This window comes from Bombus affinis, chromosome 13 (assembly GCF_024516045.1).
Source record: "Bombus affinis isolate iyBomAffi1 chromosome 13, iyBomAffi1.2, whole genome shotgun sequence".
In the NCBI taxonomy this organism is placed as follows: domain Eukaryota; kingdom Metazoa; phylum Arthropoda; class Insecta; order Hymenoptera; family Apidae; genus Bombus; species Bombus affinis.
Genome location: NC_066356.1, coordinates 5421807 through 5442982, shown reverse-complemented (window position 1 = coordinate 5442982; position 21176 = coordinate 5421807). Strand labels below are relative to the sequence as shown.

The 21176-nt window shown below is 30.0% G+C and overlaps 1 protein-coding gene and 1 long non-coding RNA gene across 7 annotated transcripts; both read right to left on the bottom strand.

Moving 5' to 3' along the window:
- Nucleotides 1–1154: 1154 nt before the first annotated feature.
- Nucleotides 1155–20886, bottom strand: LOC126923471 (RING finger protein unkempt). 6 transcript variants are annotated; one of them, XM_050736947.1, is made up of 12 exons: nt 19270–20880; nt 18673–18882; nt 13625–14047; nt 13321–13544; nt 12819–12949; nt 12558–12734; nt 12278–12470; nt 11930–12201; nt 11627–11836; nt 11378–11533; nt 11148–11309; nt 1155–10884 (listed from the first exon to the last, which is right to left on the bottom strand). In XM_050736947.1, the coding sequence occupies exons 1-12, from the start codon at nt 19326–19328 to the stop codon at nt 10726–10728; spliced, it is 2376 nt and encodes a 791-aa protein (XP_050592904.1). In that variant the 5' UTR covers nt 19329–20880; the 3' UTR covers nt 1155–10725. The 6 variants fall into 6 exon arrangements, with proteins under 6 accessions (XP_050592904.1, XP_050592903.1, XP_050592905.1 ...); XM_050736946.1 differs by having other exon boundaries at nt 12819–12961; nt 19270–20879; XM_050736948.1 differs by having other exon boundaries at nt 13342–13544; nt 19270–20879.
- On the bottom strand, nt 17465–18666 carry LOC126923486 (uncharacterized). Its single transcript, XR_007713191.1, has 2 exons — nt 18501–18666; nt 17465–18387 (listed from the first exon to the last, which is right to left on the bottom strand). It is a non-coding gene; the product is annotated as an uncharacterized LOC126923486 (long non-coding RNA).
- Nucleotides 20887–21176: the final 290 nt, after the last annotated feature.

Sequence of the window (21176 nt, the reverse complement as noted above, 5' to 3'; positions counted from 1 at the left end):
TTTCACAACGTAATATAATATTTAATAAAGAAAGTTCCAAAATATATGTTATAAATAGATATATATGAACATATGGACTTCTTGAATATGTTAATTCTAGCGATTATAATTCGGAGATGGAGAGACACCGGAGCCTTCCCGGAGCCTTGAAACCGGGGGAAAAACTCCTAATACTGTAATTTGGATTCTATCATAGCCGTAGTTAAGCAATTATCATCCTTCAGCCCCATTGTAATTGTCTGAAATCTATGAGAATGAGTTTGGGTTCAAGGTGACAACCAGTTACCGAACGTAGCCGCAGTCAAGGGATGAACGTTTTGTCTAACAAATTTATGGAAAAAGTCTATAGCCCTCCATAAAAATAAATAGTTGTAACGGCACTCGACAGTAAACATACTAACGATTTCTGTCTCGTGGCCCGTTATACGCAAACCCTTATTCTTCTTCAGCCAGCCTGATGACCTGTCATAAATCTTAAGCCTTAATTAACGAAAATAGGCAAACAGTCTTTTCCGTGAATGACACTTTTGAAGACTGACAATTAACAATAACGAACAAAGACTTTTCTCCACGAATATAAAAGACCTGGTCACCGTAACGGAGATAGGGTTTCGAGTACGATCTCATCAACTGAGGTATCATTCGACAGAGTGCTTACTCCATGTGCTAACTGGGAGTACAACCTAGACGTTGCCGACGAGTAAAGAGTAAAGAGTCCCGTTGACAGTGGATTCGTTTCGAACCTAAGGTCATTATCATTAGTGCTACGACTACCTAATCTTGTTAATAAACCTGTGTCAATAAACTCTTCATTGTATCACGACAATGGCTAATTCCGGTGAAGATTCATTAAACGCCCCTCGCTATAATCCTGACTATAATCCGACATATATTAATGATATAATTATATTTAATATTCTATAATAAATGAAATAAGATAACTACACTACCTAAAAATGAGATTAATTATATATAAATGGTAACTACATATTTAGGCATATTTTTAAATAATGAAATACTACAAACTAAACTTTATTAATAAATTTGTTAAAATTAGAAAATGCTAAATTAAAATTCAATAATTATTTAATATATAATTGCTTTTGTACTTATTTACTGTTAATAATAGAAATAATAGTTTGCTAACATCATGGTACAGAAGTTATCAATATATTTTATTTTCAAATGATCAATTTTATTGATGTACAATATTCTTCTTTATAGTTCACTACCTAATAATAGCATAAGAAGCAATAATAAACATTTGTTCTACAAATTACGCCATGAGATAATCATTATCCTTATATCTTCGTCAAAATCAATGTTATTCATATAAATATATGCATAATATATATATATATATATTTATATATACACACACATACATATATGTATAAACTTTCAGTCATCAAGAAAATATTAGAACAAAATTTATTTACTAACATTCTAACTACAGCTATATTGTTAATTTAAATATGTTATTTAAAACTGTATTGCCAAAAATACGTGTCGTCAATATCAACTTCTTATTTCTTTTTTTGTCATTTGCACACAAATGATGCTTCACTTTTTTTCTTCATCATTCAATTTGTACTGACATTTATTAGAATTCGCCTACAACCGTTAATGACAACGAAAACTTCTTACTGCATTTTATTCCTTTACATTTCAAGTAGTCTTTCTTTCGGTATGCGACCAGATATGAAATCTTATTTAATCATCATGTAGATGTTTGTGAATAATTGCATCGGTTTTGGCAGGACACGAACATCAAAAATGCAAGCCCATATTACTTTTGTACTTCTATAAAAAATCTTCACGTGGAATGTGAAAATTATATTCTACTTTACGAAGTCTCGTTAATACTATAAATAAAAACAATAATTACAATTTGTCCAACATTTTTTGTTATCTTCTATATAAATGAAACATAGTCTTACTGTAAAATTTAAGAATTTAAACTTATATATATAAATTCAAAAAATTGATTTTGTCATACAAAATAGAATACGTGGACAATCTTCAGTAATTGCAAGCTTGAATTTTGATATAAAAAAGAAGATTACTTGAAAATACAATTAAATATATATACAATTTTTATATGAAAATACTAACATACTTATAGAACATATCAGAATTATATATGTCAATCACATAAATATTTCATTGTTTCCTTTCGTTGGGTTCTTTTGTTCAATCGCAAGAAGAAGAAAAGAAAAGGTGATATGAATAACCGATCCAGCAACTTCACATTTTTGTATTAACCGCTGCACATAATAAATGTAATTTTAATGCATAATAAAAAGTATCGATAAATATACAAAATACTTTGTTCTTTAGTAACTACAAGGTACTGCCTGACATTCTAAACGACATATAAGTTCTATAACACCAACCATTTTTTTCATAATTAATAATTAAATACCAAATATTGTTAACTGTAATGATATAATGTTTACCATTCGACTCGATTGCGAAAAACGGTTATACAATTGTTTGTTAATTAAAAGTTCAGTATTCTTCTGTTTTTAACTCGAATGATTATATAAAATCAATTTAAATGTAAAACAATTGTAGAGTAACATTGTAATAAAAGATAGAATATTTTAGATCTCACTGATATTAAATTTGTAAATGAAATCATAAATTTCCATAATTAACATTTCACCTTTCAAGTCGAATAGAAAAGTTTATTTATAAAAATTGTTATAATACGAAACACTATATATTAACATTTTGTTGTACGAGATGCTTGGTATACGACAATAATACTATACAGTCATCTTAAAATAATATTTTTCTGGTTGCTTTTATACTTCGACTAATTGATAGTGCATGTGTTTGTTTTTCTTTTCTTATTGGCAGCACCTTTGATTAACGTCGATTTAATGTAATTGAAATATTGCAATACTTTGTACAGAAACGGGCACTACCTCATTTTTTAATACTTCGTATTTTAAGTTTTCTTATTTATTATGTAAAAAATTTATTATTACTAAATATTTGTTCTTGATACTCTATTAAAATAAGTATTCATAATTAAATGAATACTTTATTATTATTTATGTAGAAATATTATACATTACATAGTTACACATATTTAAATTGTTTAATAAAACTGTATGCTACACATTTGTCTTTACTCCATTCAAAAATAAGGTATTCGTTAAATAAAATAATTGTTTTCAAAATTTACTAGTTAGAAGAATAAATGAAAATTGTATCGATATAAATCTACTATGATTATGAATAAATTTATAAATGTTTCATCTTTCATGGACACATTTACAGATCTTATGTGTTAAACATTTATTTATTTAAAAACGTTATTTAAGTTGTTTTCCTTTATGTACTACAGAATTTTGCCCGCCTCTGCTAAATGTTGCAAAATTTTGCACACCTTGATTAAGATAACTCTTCAATACATATAACTTTTGAATTTATAGAAAAATTAGCAATGATATGAGTTTAGCCTATACAAATTCACAATCATTGTATAAAAGTGCACATACAGAAGTAACCACAACCAGAACAATCGTAGATATCCATGAATTTTTTTATAATCTATCGTTATTATCTTGCAAATGCTGTTTCAATTATGTCTACTATATCCTTTTTGTGAGGGTGACCATTATCAATGGTTTACAGAGGCATTGTTTCTCAATATTACATTTGTTTGATTTAAAATAATGTTCTGTACAAATAATAGCATAAGAAAAATCGAACTATAAAAAATTGTACATAAAATATTTTCTACATTTTTCAAAGATTATGATTCAAATAATTATGGTCATTAGAATACAATATTCCACCTTTTTATAGAAATGAATTTTCATGTACAATTTTTATAAAGTTAACAGCAGCTTCTTTCCTATAATATACTATTCAGTATATTGTAATGTTATGATTGCAATAGATTTTGTAATACTGCTATAATGTGTTGCAGTTTAAAATATGACGAAAACGTAAAACCCCAGAATTCTGTTACAAACTTTTACAGTTATACCTGCATTTCGATAATCGGTATTAATATTTCATTCTTATGAGATTATGAAATAAATATGTTACAATAAACGTATTACACTATACTTTTAATAATTGTGGTCACCCCACAAAATGTTTATTGTACGAGCGGCGTATTCATTTTTCCCTTAAATATTAAAAAGTTATATATCTTCTTTGCTGCTTTCCAGTTCTATATTTTAAGAAAATGGATCAATCGTGTTTCAGAAAATATCTTCTCGTTCGTACAACAGTTTCAGTAAAATATTTATTATCGCAATATAGATACATGCTTCATTATAGCACGAATATACTTTTTCTTCATCTATGTTAAATGTTTTTAAATTTGTTTCTTTGCACTGTAAGAGAACAACGTCTATATACGACAAGCTAGCTTAGTAATAAATATTTCCTCTCCTTCCGCAATATTTCAAATTATTTATTACTGCGCTTTAGGCTACATGCAAATATTATTGTGCCGGAAGACGGTGTTGTAATATTGCAAAAATATTAAAATATTTTAACGGACATATTTCTACACAATCCTGCATACCTAAGGGGGCGGAAATCGAGTTAACTACCAACAAATCTCGAGAATGAAGTTATTCATAATTTAACTGAATTTAATTGCCATACTATGTAATTTCAACTTAAAGTATTAAGGTACATTTCAGCGAATAATGTCAATTGCAAATTAAAAATAATAGCTTCATCAATTCATTATTGCATACACAAAAAATAAATCCTTTTATTATATTTTATTTTTGTTCTCTTGTGTTTCTCTAACTTCAAAGGTGTGTTTTTTAACTTGCCACTAACATTATTCATTATAAATTAACAAATTAGTGTTAATAGTTATACGAGCTTTGGACATTGAAGCTTTAACAAGAGATAGAGGAATAAATAATATCAGTGTTTGAATCTCCGTCACATCAGAAATGCAGAATTATCCATAGAAATTAGAAACATTAACAGATCACATTTGTTTCTCGCAGAACGTAACTTTATTACTTTCATAAATCTGTTGAAAATGGCACTGTTTACAGATTGTACCTTGTGCACTTTACTAACTGTTTTTCTCATTTTATTATTTGTTTTTGTATAGTTCATTTATTTTCATCAATACTTGAATTTAAATGTAAAACAGACCATTAACTGTTGAATAATAAATAACTAATGATTCTTTTATCTTTTCTGTGGGATAGTAAGAGCTCGTGATGCAATTTTGTTAACATTATTTTGACACGAGGCATGAAATATTGTAATATGAGGATGCAAATGACTGACACGTTTTCTTCAAAGGAATGAATAGATAGTAATCGTTACAAAAATCTTATTAAAAATGATTAGTTCAATTTTTGCGTTGTGACACTTTTTTGCACTAATGTACTATTATAACTTTTCAATGTTCAGTCACTAGCAAAAATTGTAATATTATTTTCATTTAGTAATTGACAGCAAAGAATAAAAAATGCATAATAATTTTAAAATGCAGAGTAGATAGAAAGAGAACACATGTCAAAATAATGCAGAATGAAATGACTCCTGTTTGTCATTGAAACATCTTCACGATTCTTACATAATTTGAGAATACAACATCGCTTCGATCAGAATGATTTCAAAAGTTTTATGGGCTTGCTGTATCTTATGCTCAAATGTGCAAGTTTCCTTCTTCTTAATTGTCAATACCTTTAATAATTGGATCATAAATAATGCACGTTGAGGATTCGTCAATGAGTGCGTCAATGAGCACAGTTGAAAGTTTTACAGCCTTCTCTCTTCTTTTTTGTTTTTGTATGTAAAATATTTATATCTTCATAAATACCGACATACCGAACGATAAGATCTAAGTAGAGAAATTGTTATTACATAATCACAGTTGTACAGCCATTTGCTACCTCGTATTTAATACAAAAATGCTTAGATATCAGTACTGTAGAACTCGATTTCTTTTCCTTTTATGTGTATGTGTGTCTGTGTGTTGTTCAGATTCATGTTAATTTCAGTCTGATCAAGAATGTTTGCATATTGCGTATTATAAAATGAAAAAAAGAAATTCTACCATTTAATTAGGAGAAAGTTGCCAATTAAAAGCCTGCACAACCAAAATACACACGAGTTTACAATCTAAGCAGTTTTGCAGTATTATATTAACTGATAATAATATAAATATTTTAAAGAGCATACGTTTCCATAATAATCGTAATAACACCAGACACGGTAAAATTGTATTATTATTAACAATGTGTCCACATTTGCAGAATGAAGAAAATAAAACAATGTGAGAGAAGATAGATTTAAACAGTAGCTAAAAGATGAATACAAAATATATAGTGGTAAATAGTAGTAAATAGTAATTGAATGAGAAAAAGAATGTATCCACTATTAATTTGTTTTTTCTTTGTCAAAATATTGAGCAGTTATTTTTGCAAACAAGAACACATTCTACGATTGATAGAAATCAATTTTAGTTTTAGTCAGAGTACTCTTGATTTATCGGAATTCATACTGCTATTATCTAAATAACAAATGCATTAGTTGTATATCAAAATTACAAGTGATTAAAGGTAATACAGGTTTATAGCAAGTATCTTTAGTTATAAATTGTAATATAAATGTTCAGCAAATTTGTTTTTTTTTAGATATTATATATTACTATTTTACGTAATTCATTATTGTACAATAATCTAATGATTATGTGTATGTTTTGCCGCCTGGAGTGTGCAGATAATTCTTTCTCAACATTAGGGAACCATCATCTGCCTATTCTTTGATCACGAATACTTCCTTTTTTAAAAAGAAAATGAAACAACTGGCAATCTCTGTAACGTTCAACTAGTGCATAAACAAGCGGTCACAATATGGCTCTTCTGGCTCTAGTAATGTTTAACGCAAGAGAAGAATCATTCGCACAAAACAGAGCATGTAACGTTTTGTATTTGTATTATTGTAACTTGTCAAAAATATATTGTTCGATTTGATCTGCCCTATTGTTGGTTTTCTTTGTGCAGTGTTAGATGAAGACCAACTATATTGTTAATATTTTAGTAATTACCATTAACTTTATAAAGATTCATTTATACAAATATAGTTTTTTGACATTTAAGAGATTCAATATATTAAACATATAATATTTCAATTATAGTAAGAAAAAAATTATTATACATTTATAAATATATGAAGACAATGTGTCAGTATCTAGAAGAATCTCTATCTCATAACGAGTTACATATTGTATACCAAAAATATGAAGAAAAATGATCATTAAAACCAACAATTGGGGCAGTGTATTATATAAATATTTAACTGTATGCTTTTTCTTTAGTACACGATATTAACTAATTTTTTTATTTGTTAATCTCCTATTAACCTATTTTGTAGCTAAATTTGTTGCTTTCACAATAATTTATGCTCTTAGTAATTAATATTTTAATTGTGTTATTGTTATAAGTAAAATAGTATATATACATACATACATACATACATACATACATACATACATATATATATGTGTGTATATATATATATATATATATATATATATATATATATATATATCATAATTGTTTATAATATTTAATATTATATCATTCAGGAATATCTTTCCTAGGTTTTCATACGACTTGCCACAATCATAATGTACCTCATTACCATATAAAATAAAAGAAAAAAGAATTACAAATAAAAAAAACTTGCTATTCTATATGATCTTGATTATGTTACTCTATTTTCTTGCTTAAACTCGTATTTGATTCCAAAGCATGAGATAATTAATCTTCAATAGCTACTATTATATTTAACTATATAACCCATTGGAGGGAACATTATAATTATGAGAAGTCGATGAAATAAGCATTCTTTATAAGTACAGTTTTCAATGGCAAACTAGTATCTTAATTGGTTAATCTCCTACTATTTCTGTAAGATGATAGTGTGTGAACATTTCTTTTTCTTATGAAAGCAAAAATAACAATAATAACAGTCATAAAAAATATTGACGATTTAAAAAGGAATCGCATTTAAGAATAGTATTTTTAAGATAAAATATATTCTAAGAATGCGAAGAGATAAATACCTCGTTTTCTTTCTATCATACCTGCTGTGATTGTAGTACTTATAAAGAATGCATTTAAAAACACAATTGAAAAATGCATTATTATAGTGCTAAATTGATTAAATTCTAAATAGTACTTTGAAAATTATATCATGATATATACGATCTCGTGGGAGAAATTAAAATATTCATCTATTCATCATACTTGATGAAATATAATACATAGTTGGTATTTGTAACAATATCATCCTCACTTTATGTTGACATTTTCCTTGTTATACACTTTGTTTTTTTACCATTTTCATTCCACTTCATTCCTTTCTTTACAAACATAATCCTTTGATCGTTTATACCATGATACGCAAAATTGTATGTTTTTAGTAACATCTATTATATTTTAATATTAATAATTTGTAATAAAAACGGACCTAATAAAAACATTTATTTCTTTTTTGGCCTCACTTTTTGATACTAAACTATGAAGATAATTGAAGAAAGGAGAAACAACAATCAGCTTCATTGTCGAGTTATTAAATATTTAAATAATTAAGTAAAGTTTGTTATAATACCCTCTTTTTTCTGTTTCAATGAAATTTGTGTACTTTTTATACTTTGTATTCTCATTTGGTATTATTGTGTTTGTTTTAAACAAGATTCATGACTTATATGAAAAAGCTCTAATAATCCGCAAAAATATACTTGTCCTTTGAAAAAAAAGTCAATTTGTGCAGGGTATTATACATTTAAAATAATTTTAATTATATCGTAAATATTAAATAATAGTCTTTAAAATTGGTTATAGTAATGTTTTATGTCTATCAGGAAAAAATTTGATAATGTTGACCTATCTATGCTATTCATTTATACTTTAGGCAATGTTTTACCTTCTTTCTTTCTTTGCCATGAATATATAGTCGCTTTATAATGTAATGATTACCAGCTACATATTCAAAATGAAAATGTTTCATAGAGCCGGTGTACAAAACGCAGTATTCATGCGTTTCATTGAAAAAAGTTAGTTGGCATGCTTTTTTAGTTGCATGTCGCTTATATCGAGCTGTAATACGTATGTCACATAATTATCGCTGGTATCATAAATATAAGTTACTCCTTCATCTTTTGATTAAATTGAAAAATCCTAAATATTCATAATATTTCTTACACCTAAAAATGTAAAAACTTATAACACAAAAATTGAGTTTAATTAATTTAGTAATGTACTTTTGTCGCAAAATTACATTTCTTCATTACTATCACACACTATTTAATTTCAATAGTAAGTATATAATGTATATATATATATTCATTTATATGTATATTAAGCATACTTAAAGTTTAAAATTAACATACTACGTACCATATACAGAAGAGAAGCATAGCGAAACATATACAAATGACTATGTACTAAGTAATATATTATCAGCTATTAAGAGAAAAAAAAAAGAAAAGAGAATAAAGAAATCATATTTGTATAAAAATCTTAACTACCAACTATCACTGTTTTTCGATGTATCCAAAGTATAAAAACATTTTTTTAATGAATTATAATTTAAGTATATTTTATAGAAATTATAAAAGATGAAAAACAAAAAAATATATGTGTACATATATATCTAAGAAAAACAAAGAGAATAATGTCAAGAACATTGTAAGTTTGAAATAATACATATACCTTTTCTTTTAACAGTGAAATTGTTAAATGTATTATTTTCTTACATACTTTTCTTTCACGAATTCCAATTCGTTTTTTGTTATAAATATGAGCAATTTTATTACTTTGTATAAAAATCTAGAAATCATATATATATATATATATTCCTTATATAATATAGGAATCGATACTACCTTTTCAACCAAGGATATAAAATTTGTTAATACTTGTATTATTACCATCAGTACGGGTCAATTGAAAAATCCTATTTAAATATATATCTTTAAATACAATAGAAATATCATCTCTTGTGACATACGTTTAACAGCTCAACAATTGAATGAAATTATTCTATAACTATTATATTGTGGGACATTAATCTTTTGTTGCGTTTAATTATGGTATTACAATTTTTTAAACAAATATATACTTTAGAGGTCCCAAAATTTTGTCCATCATTTATGATTATATTGTTTTTCTTTTCCTTCACGTTACATTGTTTGTGTAACTGGCACACATGCGTGTTATTAAATGCTAACTATTTAGCTAGCACCCTGCTAGTAAATGTATCTTGTATTATATATTAATTAGTTTTCCATTCCAAGATCATTAATATGTGTCCTTAATATAAAGGATGTGATATCTGAATCTTGATGAATAGCTATATAGTAGCATGACGGTTGACACAAAAATGTATGACAAGTAGAGACTACAGAAACGAAGTCTTATCACATCCATATTTACTTTGGCGACAGTCAAATTATATATTTGAATAAATTTGTTCATCGTTTTTTTTTTTTTTTTTTTTTTTTTTGTTTCTTTTTTCTATTGCGGTTGTACATGTATCGCAATACAAATTCTTTTAATTGTTTATTTTATATACCATCGCATTTAAAGTACCGGGAATTTACGTTGAAAATCCTAGTACTACTCACATTAGAATTATGAGGATATTTGTCCTGGTTATTAAGAAAGAATGGAGATTATAACAACGGGCGTCCTAACAAAATATTCGGACCTAACTTGTGGAGACAACCGGAGTCTGGCAGTACGGGCACTCTCGTTGATTTGGAGCGCACGTCGAGCAGACCACGTAGTGGTTACAGGGTGAGAGGGTAACAGTGCGATTTTGTTCTTCGCAAACCATGCACTTTGTTGCCGTTTCTCTGTACAGCACCTGGAACGGCAACAACTGAGCTACCTATAGTGTTTCCATTAATCAAATCGATCGCAAATAGATTAGACTTTACAATTCTATCAGAGATAATCTTGATTGCCAATTGGAACGTGTTTAATTGATAATAGAAGAAAATTCTGTTTGATGAAGATGAGGTAGCTGTAGAATCTAATTCTTTCGCATCCTCTTCAGATAAATTAATCATTATTCGCGAAACGCTTGATATACCAGCTGTTCAAGCTAGCATGACAACTTTGTTTTACCTTTTCTACTTCTTCGAGATCCGAACGAAGCTGTGATTGAATTGATTTTAATGCGGCTATCGATAACGATCTGAGCTCACTTGTTCTTCTCAATGTGTGAAGGTATGGTCCACCACCGGACGCTTCATTTTCTACCCTTAATGCTTTCACTTGCAACAAGGCCTGTTAACAATTTTTATATCACCAACTTTATATATTTCACAGAAAAAACGAATATAACTACTATTTACCTCATCTCTCTGTTGTTCCGCGATACTTGCTTTTCTTTTAGCCTCCTCACTTTCTAATTGCCATGCAGCGCAAGCAGCTCTAGCTTGATTAATACGTTCGTCCCACGTTGCTAGTTGCGCACGACTTGACGTCAATTCTTCCCTGAGCCTTTGTACCTAACACAAATTAATGCAAACGACATGTCTCCTTTAAACTTTATTTTAGTTCATCAACAATAATGCTGAAATAAAAACTGGGGGAGTTCTAACCTCAGATAAAGATCCTGTGTTACTCGGACTAATGGAAAATGCATTAACCAATGGAGATGCTGGGAGAGGTTGAGTACGAGATGGAGACATCCCTTGATTCGTAAAATCAAATAAGCTACTATTAAATCCGCTAAGCTTAGAAGCTGAACTACTAAGCTGTGAAATATGATTGTTAAATGGGTCTGATACTTGATTCATAAATGGCATAGTCTGAAATCAATGGAACAAAATAAAATATTAAAATAGTGCCAAAACATTCTTTTTTGCAACAGACGAAAGAACAGAATAAAATACTTCATTTACCGATTCTATTGAATCCTGGTGAGAAAATCTAGATCCAGTAAGAAAACCAGTCGAATGTAGATGTTGCAGTGGACTGGATGTTGATGGTGAAAAATTCGTAAGAACTGAACGTTCATTCATTCCAGGAATATTAACTGGTGCTGAACTACCTAATAGTCCAGAACTTGCTAGGCCTGCTGATATTGAATTGCTAATTGGTGAATTAGTATCCCTATGAATTGATTCTACTAAATTTAAGGGGTCATCTAGATGTAACTCGTCTAATGCATTTCCTGAAAAGAAAAGAAATCATGATTAAAACTGGGTAAAAATATTCTTTTCCTTTATTCTTCCTTAACTTTACCTTACCTACTACAGATTCCACAGTATCATTTGGGTAAAATGAACTTGAAAGTGGTGAGACGGTAGTTGCTAATGAATGATTCCCTAAGGTTCCATTCAAACTATATGCAATATATAGGCTTTGTTTCTGTTGAGCCTTTTCTGCTTTCGTTAATAAAGGATCACTGTCTATTGCAACCACTTGTTTTCGTATTTCACCCTGTTTAATATTCGTAGAATTATTTGCTGGACCTTTATTAAATGTACAGATATTTGACTGATTCCACAACCAAATGGACAAACTTACAACTTGCAAAAGAGAACTGGGATTATAAAGTATGCTTGTTAACTTTTGCTGATTGGAAGTGTTTACGGTGCTATTGGAATTGGAGTTATGAAGTTGAGCACCAGGAGCTTTACTGTGTGAACTGTTACTGCCAACGCTACTAGTACTTGCTGATTCTGATACTTCACCGCTCCCATTCTGTAATTCAAAGTTTTAATGATAGCGCTAAATTAAATATTACATAAAAGAAATTCATTATTTTTAGATACATAGTAGACTTACACTACTATCACTAAGTTGTTTATCCTTCTCATGACTGCGCTTATCAGGTGGAAGCGCATTGCTTAGAATATCTGCCAGATTGGTGCCACAATCTATAGGTACCGCCATGTCCCTCGCCAGGCTCATTTCTTCTGTTGGCAACACTGCTCCATCAGCACACCATACCAACGTCCCAATATATCAATTTTGAGAAGCAATTTTGAATACTAAGTTTAATCATTTACAAAAGGCCTATGTTTACCAAATAGAGAGAGAGAAAAAGAAAGAAGGAGAAAAAAAGAGAAAGAATTCTCAAAAGCAAATATAAAATGTTAAATAATTTTTATATAGAAGCAACTACAAGCGCTTTTATACATTAGTAAACTTTGCGCATTACATGAATTTATTTTGATCAATTGCATATCAAGCGATTAAGTATTGTGAATGAAGCCAATAAAATATTATTTAAAAAAAAAAAAAGTTGCGCGGAACTTACTAAAGTAGTAGTAACTGTTTTACGTACGGTTTATGAGGGTACACTCACGGTCAACATGTGCAAAAGCACAGAAGACTCCGCGTGGACAATATCCAGCTTGTTGTACATCGTTACACTTTGTGGATTTGTATATCTCAGGATGAAATTGTTGTTCCGTACGTGTATGACAATATGTACAAGCATCTCCTTGTTCGCAATTGCCTGGTTCACCCCATTCTTCTCCATGTTTTACATTAGGACATGGTGTTGATCTAGAATGAAGTTTCAAGTTAGATACATTTGTAAATAGTTACTTTTAAAGTTTTTCTCAAATTTAGGGACAATTACTTACCTGTACTTGTACTTGCGCGGACTACGTCTCTTATCTTTACTGTTGTGATATTGTGGACAGGCATAGCCCTGACGACAAAGTCTTGGTGGACGTTTGCAAGGTTCTGTTTTGTAATTACTGAGTACATAATTCGTATCCTGCCATTTTGGATCTTCATTCATTAAGTTCCTTTCTTTGTCAAGTATGTTTGGCCCATTAGAAGATGAATTAGGATCAGAATCAGGGTTCTCCAGCGCCTGTATCTCCTTAATGTCATAAACAGGGGGACGAAGATCATGATTACCATGTGCAAAGGCACAATGAGGGCCATTCTTGACACAGAACCCACGTGTGTCTGTATCATGGACACACATGCAGGTTTTATAATAACGTAGGTGGTAACGTCTTTCTGTATCGCCAGCAGTGCGGTGAAGAAACGGACACCTGTTTAACAACAAAATTTATGTAAATTAATTGAAGAACAGTACCAGTATATAATGTACCATAAAAATATAAATGTACCATAAAAATGAAGATAACTTATTGAATAATTAACTATTATAAACTAATAGAATTTACTAAATTAATTTTAATTAGGATATATAAATACATTAATTCAAAAGAATTGAATTTTAATATTACTCAATGTTAGACTAAATGTCAACTAAAAACTATTAAATATGGCTTGATAACAACATATTCAATGTAGGTCTTATAATACATGATAAATTATGTAATGATTATATAAGAGACTATACAAATTGAATTTAATAATTTTTGGACATTACAAGGAACTGATTTTTCTAATAAGAAGTACAACTTAATATGATTCGCGCATTCATGCTTTACGCGAGCTATTGTATCTTTTAAAATCAAATTTAGATTAGAAAAGAATGCAATATAGTGCGGTAAACATTAAAAAGTTTACAATAGTTATCAGAAAAACAAATACGACCTTGGACTTTCGATAGATAGTTTTATTTTCTGAGCTATAATTGTGCCATAATGGTTTCGGAACATTTTACGGTGCAGCAACAAGGATTACCACATATAATTCTTTGTTGCCACCATGCCACGTAAGAGAAAATCAATATCAGTAGGCTCCTTTGTTTGGGAACTCGAGGCGCTGGATATTTTGGAGGGAAAACCGATCACAGATATTTTCATTTATTTTTTACATAAAATGTATATAGAAATATCTAAAATAAAATAATTTTTTAGCCAATTGTTTTTGTATTGTGGAAATAAAAATATAAAATCTTATTTAATAATACGTTATGATCTTCCACGAGATTAATGTTAAAAACATTTAAAAAAAGATTAATTTATCATGACTGATTTCAATTCAATTCTTTCGAATTTTTATTTCAGACAAAAATAGAATAATAAATGATTACAGTAACCATTATCGCAAACTTATGATTTATGAATGAAGAAAATCAACTAAAAATATAATCCTCCAAGCAACGAATATTCAGCACACCCTTATCATAATTAATAATACGACAAATATATCCGTGCACGAATTAGTTATCAATTAAGAAGCCGCTCACAATCTTGTGTTCTTCAGAGGGAAAGTTGATGTGATAAATTAATTGTGATAATTATTGTAAATTATATTGAACAAAACGTAATTTTCACGTAAATAGAAAGAAGTTCATTCCTCAATAAATATTTAATTTTTCTTTCTTAAATACGTTAATGTAACTACTTTGAGTTTATATTTTTCTCCAAACTCAATAGAATATTCAAACCTATTTTAGCGGACATTGTATGTAAAAATGGATATAAATATTAATATACTAATAAAAATAATGGTAATTTTTATTATTTAAATTTTTAAAACGTGTTTCAAATATTTATGTTAATAAATTAATTTAGAAAGGATTGTATCGATTTTGTTAATAGTTCGAATATAAAAATCTTTGTGGTATGTCTTAATAGATATATAATGTAATAGCAAAAGTTAATAAAATACTATAAAATCAATAGTAATAGGTAATAAATAATAACAAATAATGCACAATTTGTTTTGCAAATTGTAGCAAGCATAACGGAAACTTTTTCATTTATCTAATCCATCTAACAATGTCAGCGAGTTAAGCATAAAAATAATTCGTAAACATTTTTCACATTATTCCTGGCACATTTTTTAGTAAGCTTTTACGCTGAACTTCGTCTATTAACGGTTTCACAAGAGTCTTAAAAGAAACTGGTTTCGTTTGTTTTCATTAACAGATAATAGGTTTTAATGTTCTTGGTGATAATTCTCGTAATTTTATTCGTTCGTCTTAAAAGAACATTCATCAACGTCTACTTATTCGTTTGTGCTTTTTATTTGTTTATTTTACACACATATGAGTTCTACAATATTAATTAACAAATAAGAAATGATTAAAACAATACTCTTTTTAAAAATAATATTCTGAGAACAATAAATCAACAATAAATTTTTATCAAGCAGCAAATTATCAACAAGATAATTTAAAACAATGACCTAAATCTATGTCTCAATATCGTATCCTGCATGGATATCTAGTATTAAACAAATTCGAGTTAATAGCCTCAATATTATGCAAATATACTTATATATTTCCTTTTCATATTTCATAGTGAACAGTTAGACGCCATTTATATGCTCAAATATTTAATATCGATTTCAGAAGCGTTACAATATTATAATACAAATTAAGAAGGAAAGGGACAAAAGAGTAATAGAGAAAATGATAATCTCGAAAAAAATATGGCCGCGGAAGAAAGTGTAGTTATACGCCTGAAAGCATGGAGAAATTCTGCTTAGTTTCGTTGGGTTATCTACAATGGATGACAACAGGTTAACAGCCGACGGTAGCTATATTCTATCAGCAATGGCGACTGGAAGCGTGTAAGCTTACATTCATAACAAGAGGAACATGACTCGTGATGTTTTAATTTGCTCGCTTCGATTCGATTGAATTAATCCAAAAACACGTTGCATTAATTAATTTGAAAATAATGACTCGCGATTGAGCCGCAAGAACTAGTCAAAATCAATGAATATACCTATGTAACAGTTGATTCTTTTCCTTCCTTGCCTGTAGAATTTAGGTCAAATTTTCAACATACGTATTCTATGAGACAATCGAAACAAAACCGTTGAATCTTTGAACTCTTTTGAAAAAATACTTTAATTAAAAACATACTGTATTACGAAAAATTTTATAAAATGTAGTTTTGAAACATTAAACATTAGATTTAAGATATTTTAACAATAGAACTACCGATAACTCAAGTAAAAGTGAAAAGAACAAATATTGCAAAAATTATTTAAATTCCAAAAAATATAATATTGTAAATGTATAAAATTATTAGAAACATTATGGATTTGTCATCTTCACTTTGATAGTTCCAGCGATAAGAAAATGGATTTGATTATTTTCTTCTCTGAAGAAATTTATGAAAGATAACATTATTAAACATTATTAAAATCTATAAAAATCTATAATCGATAGTGATATCCGAATGTTTATACTTATTATTTTTTAGAAATATAAATTGCACCAGTTTTCTATATATTGCCCTCTTTTAGTTTCTTATTTAGAAACATAAAACAATTTATTAGAAAACTCTGGTTTTTCTGTGTGTTTGTATATGCATTAAATGTAATACGAACATATAAATGTATGCAATAAATAAATCACGGTTTGCATATACGCAATATTGTTTATTAATTTTTTATTGTCATTCATATATTTGCAAACAATATCTAAATATACATTTCGTATTTCATTAAGGTAGAAGTTAAAATAACAAATAAAATAAAATAAAAGTACTACGTATGTTTATATAAAATCATATTCTTATAAACAAATGAAAACTAAATTAAGATGCATTTCATTTATTAAACATTATAATGAATACTTTTTACATAATTTCTTCATTTTTAATATTAAATTATCCACCTAATTTCTTTTCATATAGTATTATCTACATTATTGCATCTATGAATTTACTATATCTGTAATAAATATCTGTAATCTAGTCACAAGATGTGTATAAATAAATGAAACTATTATGTCTATTATACACGTCCATACTGCTTTTCTGTCGTACACGAATCCGATATGAGGACGCAGCAATGTTCGATCACTTTTGCTCGCTACATACATATGTATATGTTATATATTATATATATAACACATACGCGTGCCCTCGAAAGTTACGTCGAAATTGGCCTCCTCTTCGTTACATAGGTTATTCTCAAAGAGATGTTACGTCGTTACGCATTACCACGCAGATGCATGTTACACACGCGCGTGTCAACGACACAAAGAAATCCGATAGACCCCTCTGTTATTCTTTCACATCGATACCAGACTCGATCACAAAGAAACATTTTCATTCATACTTTAAAACTCATTTACGGTTTCCAAACTTGAGTAAGAATACGTTGCATGTTTTATAGGCAGAACAATGTTAATATGCTTACACACACACACATATACACACGAGCGTGCGCGCACGCACGCACGCACGCACGTATATAGCGAACAAAGAATAATAGATAACCACGTCTCCTTTCCTCTATAAAATTCGTAGGTGTTTCAAAGTGAAAGGATGATAATAAGAATTTTTTAATACGGAAAGATTAAATGTTAAATACTACGTAAGTTTTGATGCCGTCGGCTGACTGCGACAAATCGATGTATCTGACATAAGAGATATAGTAATGTCGGGTTAACTGGCCAGAATTTTGCCTCGCTAACTGACCGTCTCTACTTCCACCACTTCGTCAAACTGATTTCCTGAAGTGAGTCTTTAATATTATATATGTAAAATAAACAAACATATCAATGTATCGATATCTCAAGTCTTATCCAATAAAGAGATAGATACTGGAGATTTCTTAGAAACATACCTCCTTCGATAACTGACCAAATAAGCTTTGATCTCGGTGGCCAATTAACGAAACACACAACTGTATCACTTGTAATACCCTCTACCGACGGACGAGTAACCACCGATAGCGTAGCCCCACGGTAAAAATGGTATATAATGTATACACAATGCTAACTGATAGATAAACTTACTCGTCTCCATCTGGACATATGCCGGTAGTCTCGTCGTACTTGGTGCAATAATTATCAGCGCTATAGTTGAAGGTGCGGTCCCTCTTTCTCACCGGTCTTCGCCTCCGCTGGTTCATAAAGTGCCAGTTGAAGCACGTGAAGGGTCGGTGCTGTGTGCATTTGCGCTGTATAAAGAGGGGACATTGTTCGACGCGAAATTCCTTCAAGTATCTGGAATGCGAATCCACAGAGCTACACATTATTTCGTGGCGTATTTTGACGCGCGCGTCGATGCCGCGCTGCTGTGCTCGCGCGGCCCTCCCTCTTTTATTCCGTTCTCTTTCGTTTTCTTTTCTCTTTTCGTTTTTATTTTATTTTATTTTATTTGCATATGGACATAGGCATATACGTATTATCATTACGTGTATTTTTTTATTATATTATATTCTCATTAGAATTCTCTTTTTTTTGTTAAGCACTTCACTTTTTTATCATTATTATTATATTTAATTTTTATTCGAATCACGCACTCTTTCTTTCTCTTAGTACTCTCCGAAATTTCTTTTTTATCCAACACTTTTTTCTTTCACGTAGCACGCGCGACCGGCGCTTACTTACGTGTAATGATTCGCCTTTTCCGCCTGAGCTGTCAACAAAGGTTTAGAGTCGGACTTCATCTTGGACAACACAACCGAGCAACGCGCGCGCACACACAGACGGGGGCCGAGTCACACTCTCTCTCCTCTCCCGTTTTTTCTCGTCGTCCTCGTCGTCGTCGTACCCGTCGTCGTCGTCGTCGTAAGCCGTCGCGTAGTCTGTCTTTCGCCCCTTCTCCCCCCGCTAAACTTTCAACCATCTATCGGACACGGAATGCGGGACATAGGGTGCGCACGGCGCAATACACATTATATGCGTCGAAACTATCCAATCCTTGTGCTCTCTCTCAGTCACGTGACTGCTTCTCTTTCAAGGTCATTGATGTTTTGGTTCACACCGTATCGTAAACACGCACCCGTGCTCAATTGCTCGGCCCCTTATAATAAAAATTTGATTTTTCTACACTTTATCGATTCTGTATCAGGTCCTATTTCAGACTGATTTAATTATTTTTGTACGTGATTCTAGGGTACTCCTGTGTGTGGAAAAGAGAAGGACGCCGAAAATGCAACAATCGATTACTAAAGCTCGACCTCGATCGAGTTCCGATTCTATGCTATATTCTCACCGAAGCTGAGTCAACATCGTGTAACCAAGTCTTCTGCAAATACCGATTGCGTCTTATTTTTGATATTCTGTTAATAAATATATCAATTATACATGTAGTTTGTACGTTGATTCGTGTTAATAAAAATTCTTTCCTTTTCTTTAGGTCCGAATATACTTTCAATACATACTTCGTGTGAATTATATATAAAGTACTATCGATATCTTCCTTTTCTTGTAATAGATTCGCTTATTCCCTTGCTTAATTTTTTTACTGTTATTCAAATGTGGCTTACTTTGATATTTAATACTTCTTGAAAAATAAATGTATATAGGTTCTGATAAAAATAGTAATATAATAAATTGAGAATAAATCAGTAAATGCTTGTTTTAATACGCTTTGCGTTGCGAAATATAAAATCATAAATGACACGCGTGAAAATGTCCGGCCTATTTATTTTGTTCATCGTAGTTGCATGTCGGTCTGTGATTTGGTATATCGATTCGATTAAAACGAACTCAGTTTTGTTCACACTCTCACTTTCACTTTCTACATCATACTGGATTTTGTATACTATGTTACTTCTTTGGTCACTGATCTAATACATTTCACAACTCCCTGGGCTTTTAACACACAATACTTAAAATGTATATCACAGGCACGTTTTCAGATGCTCGCTAACGTAACTTGTTATCGTAAAGGTTACGCGTATGAATCATCATTTCTTATCGGTTCTTTACAACAATTTCGATACATATTTAGATACCTGTGTTGAGTACGGTCAAGCTTCATCGGTTTTTCCTCGACGATGATCGTCTAGACTTGTCCCGACCACGCTTCGTGACTTGTATCTGCGATATGCAACGTTTAACATCACCTTTCGCATCACCGAGAATTCGTCTATTTTCCCCCTCTTTCATGAATAAAACGTATTAAAAGCTTTCATTTCATTGTGACCAAAAGTTTCAACTTTTCTTACAAAGCGATTTTACGAGATCAATTCAATTTTTGATTTACAATTCTTTCCTTTCTCATAATTGTCGTTGCATTTATAATAAATTTCTCAAATTTACAATTTCCGCTTAAACGTCACACATATGAGGAAATACCGGTTTTCTGAGCATGCGTAATTGAGTGAATATGTGCTATGAATGAAATACGTAATTTCGACCAATCAGAGGGCAGATATGTAACAAATTTTGTTCGTAATATGTGAATAATTTATAATGACTTGTTTCATGCATGGATATTTCTTTTTTGAATAAAGTAGTTCTCTTTTGTTGCTTTTTGAGTAAAATATAGAACGAATACGTTATTGATA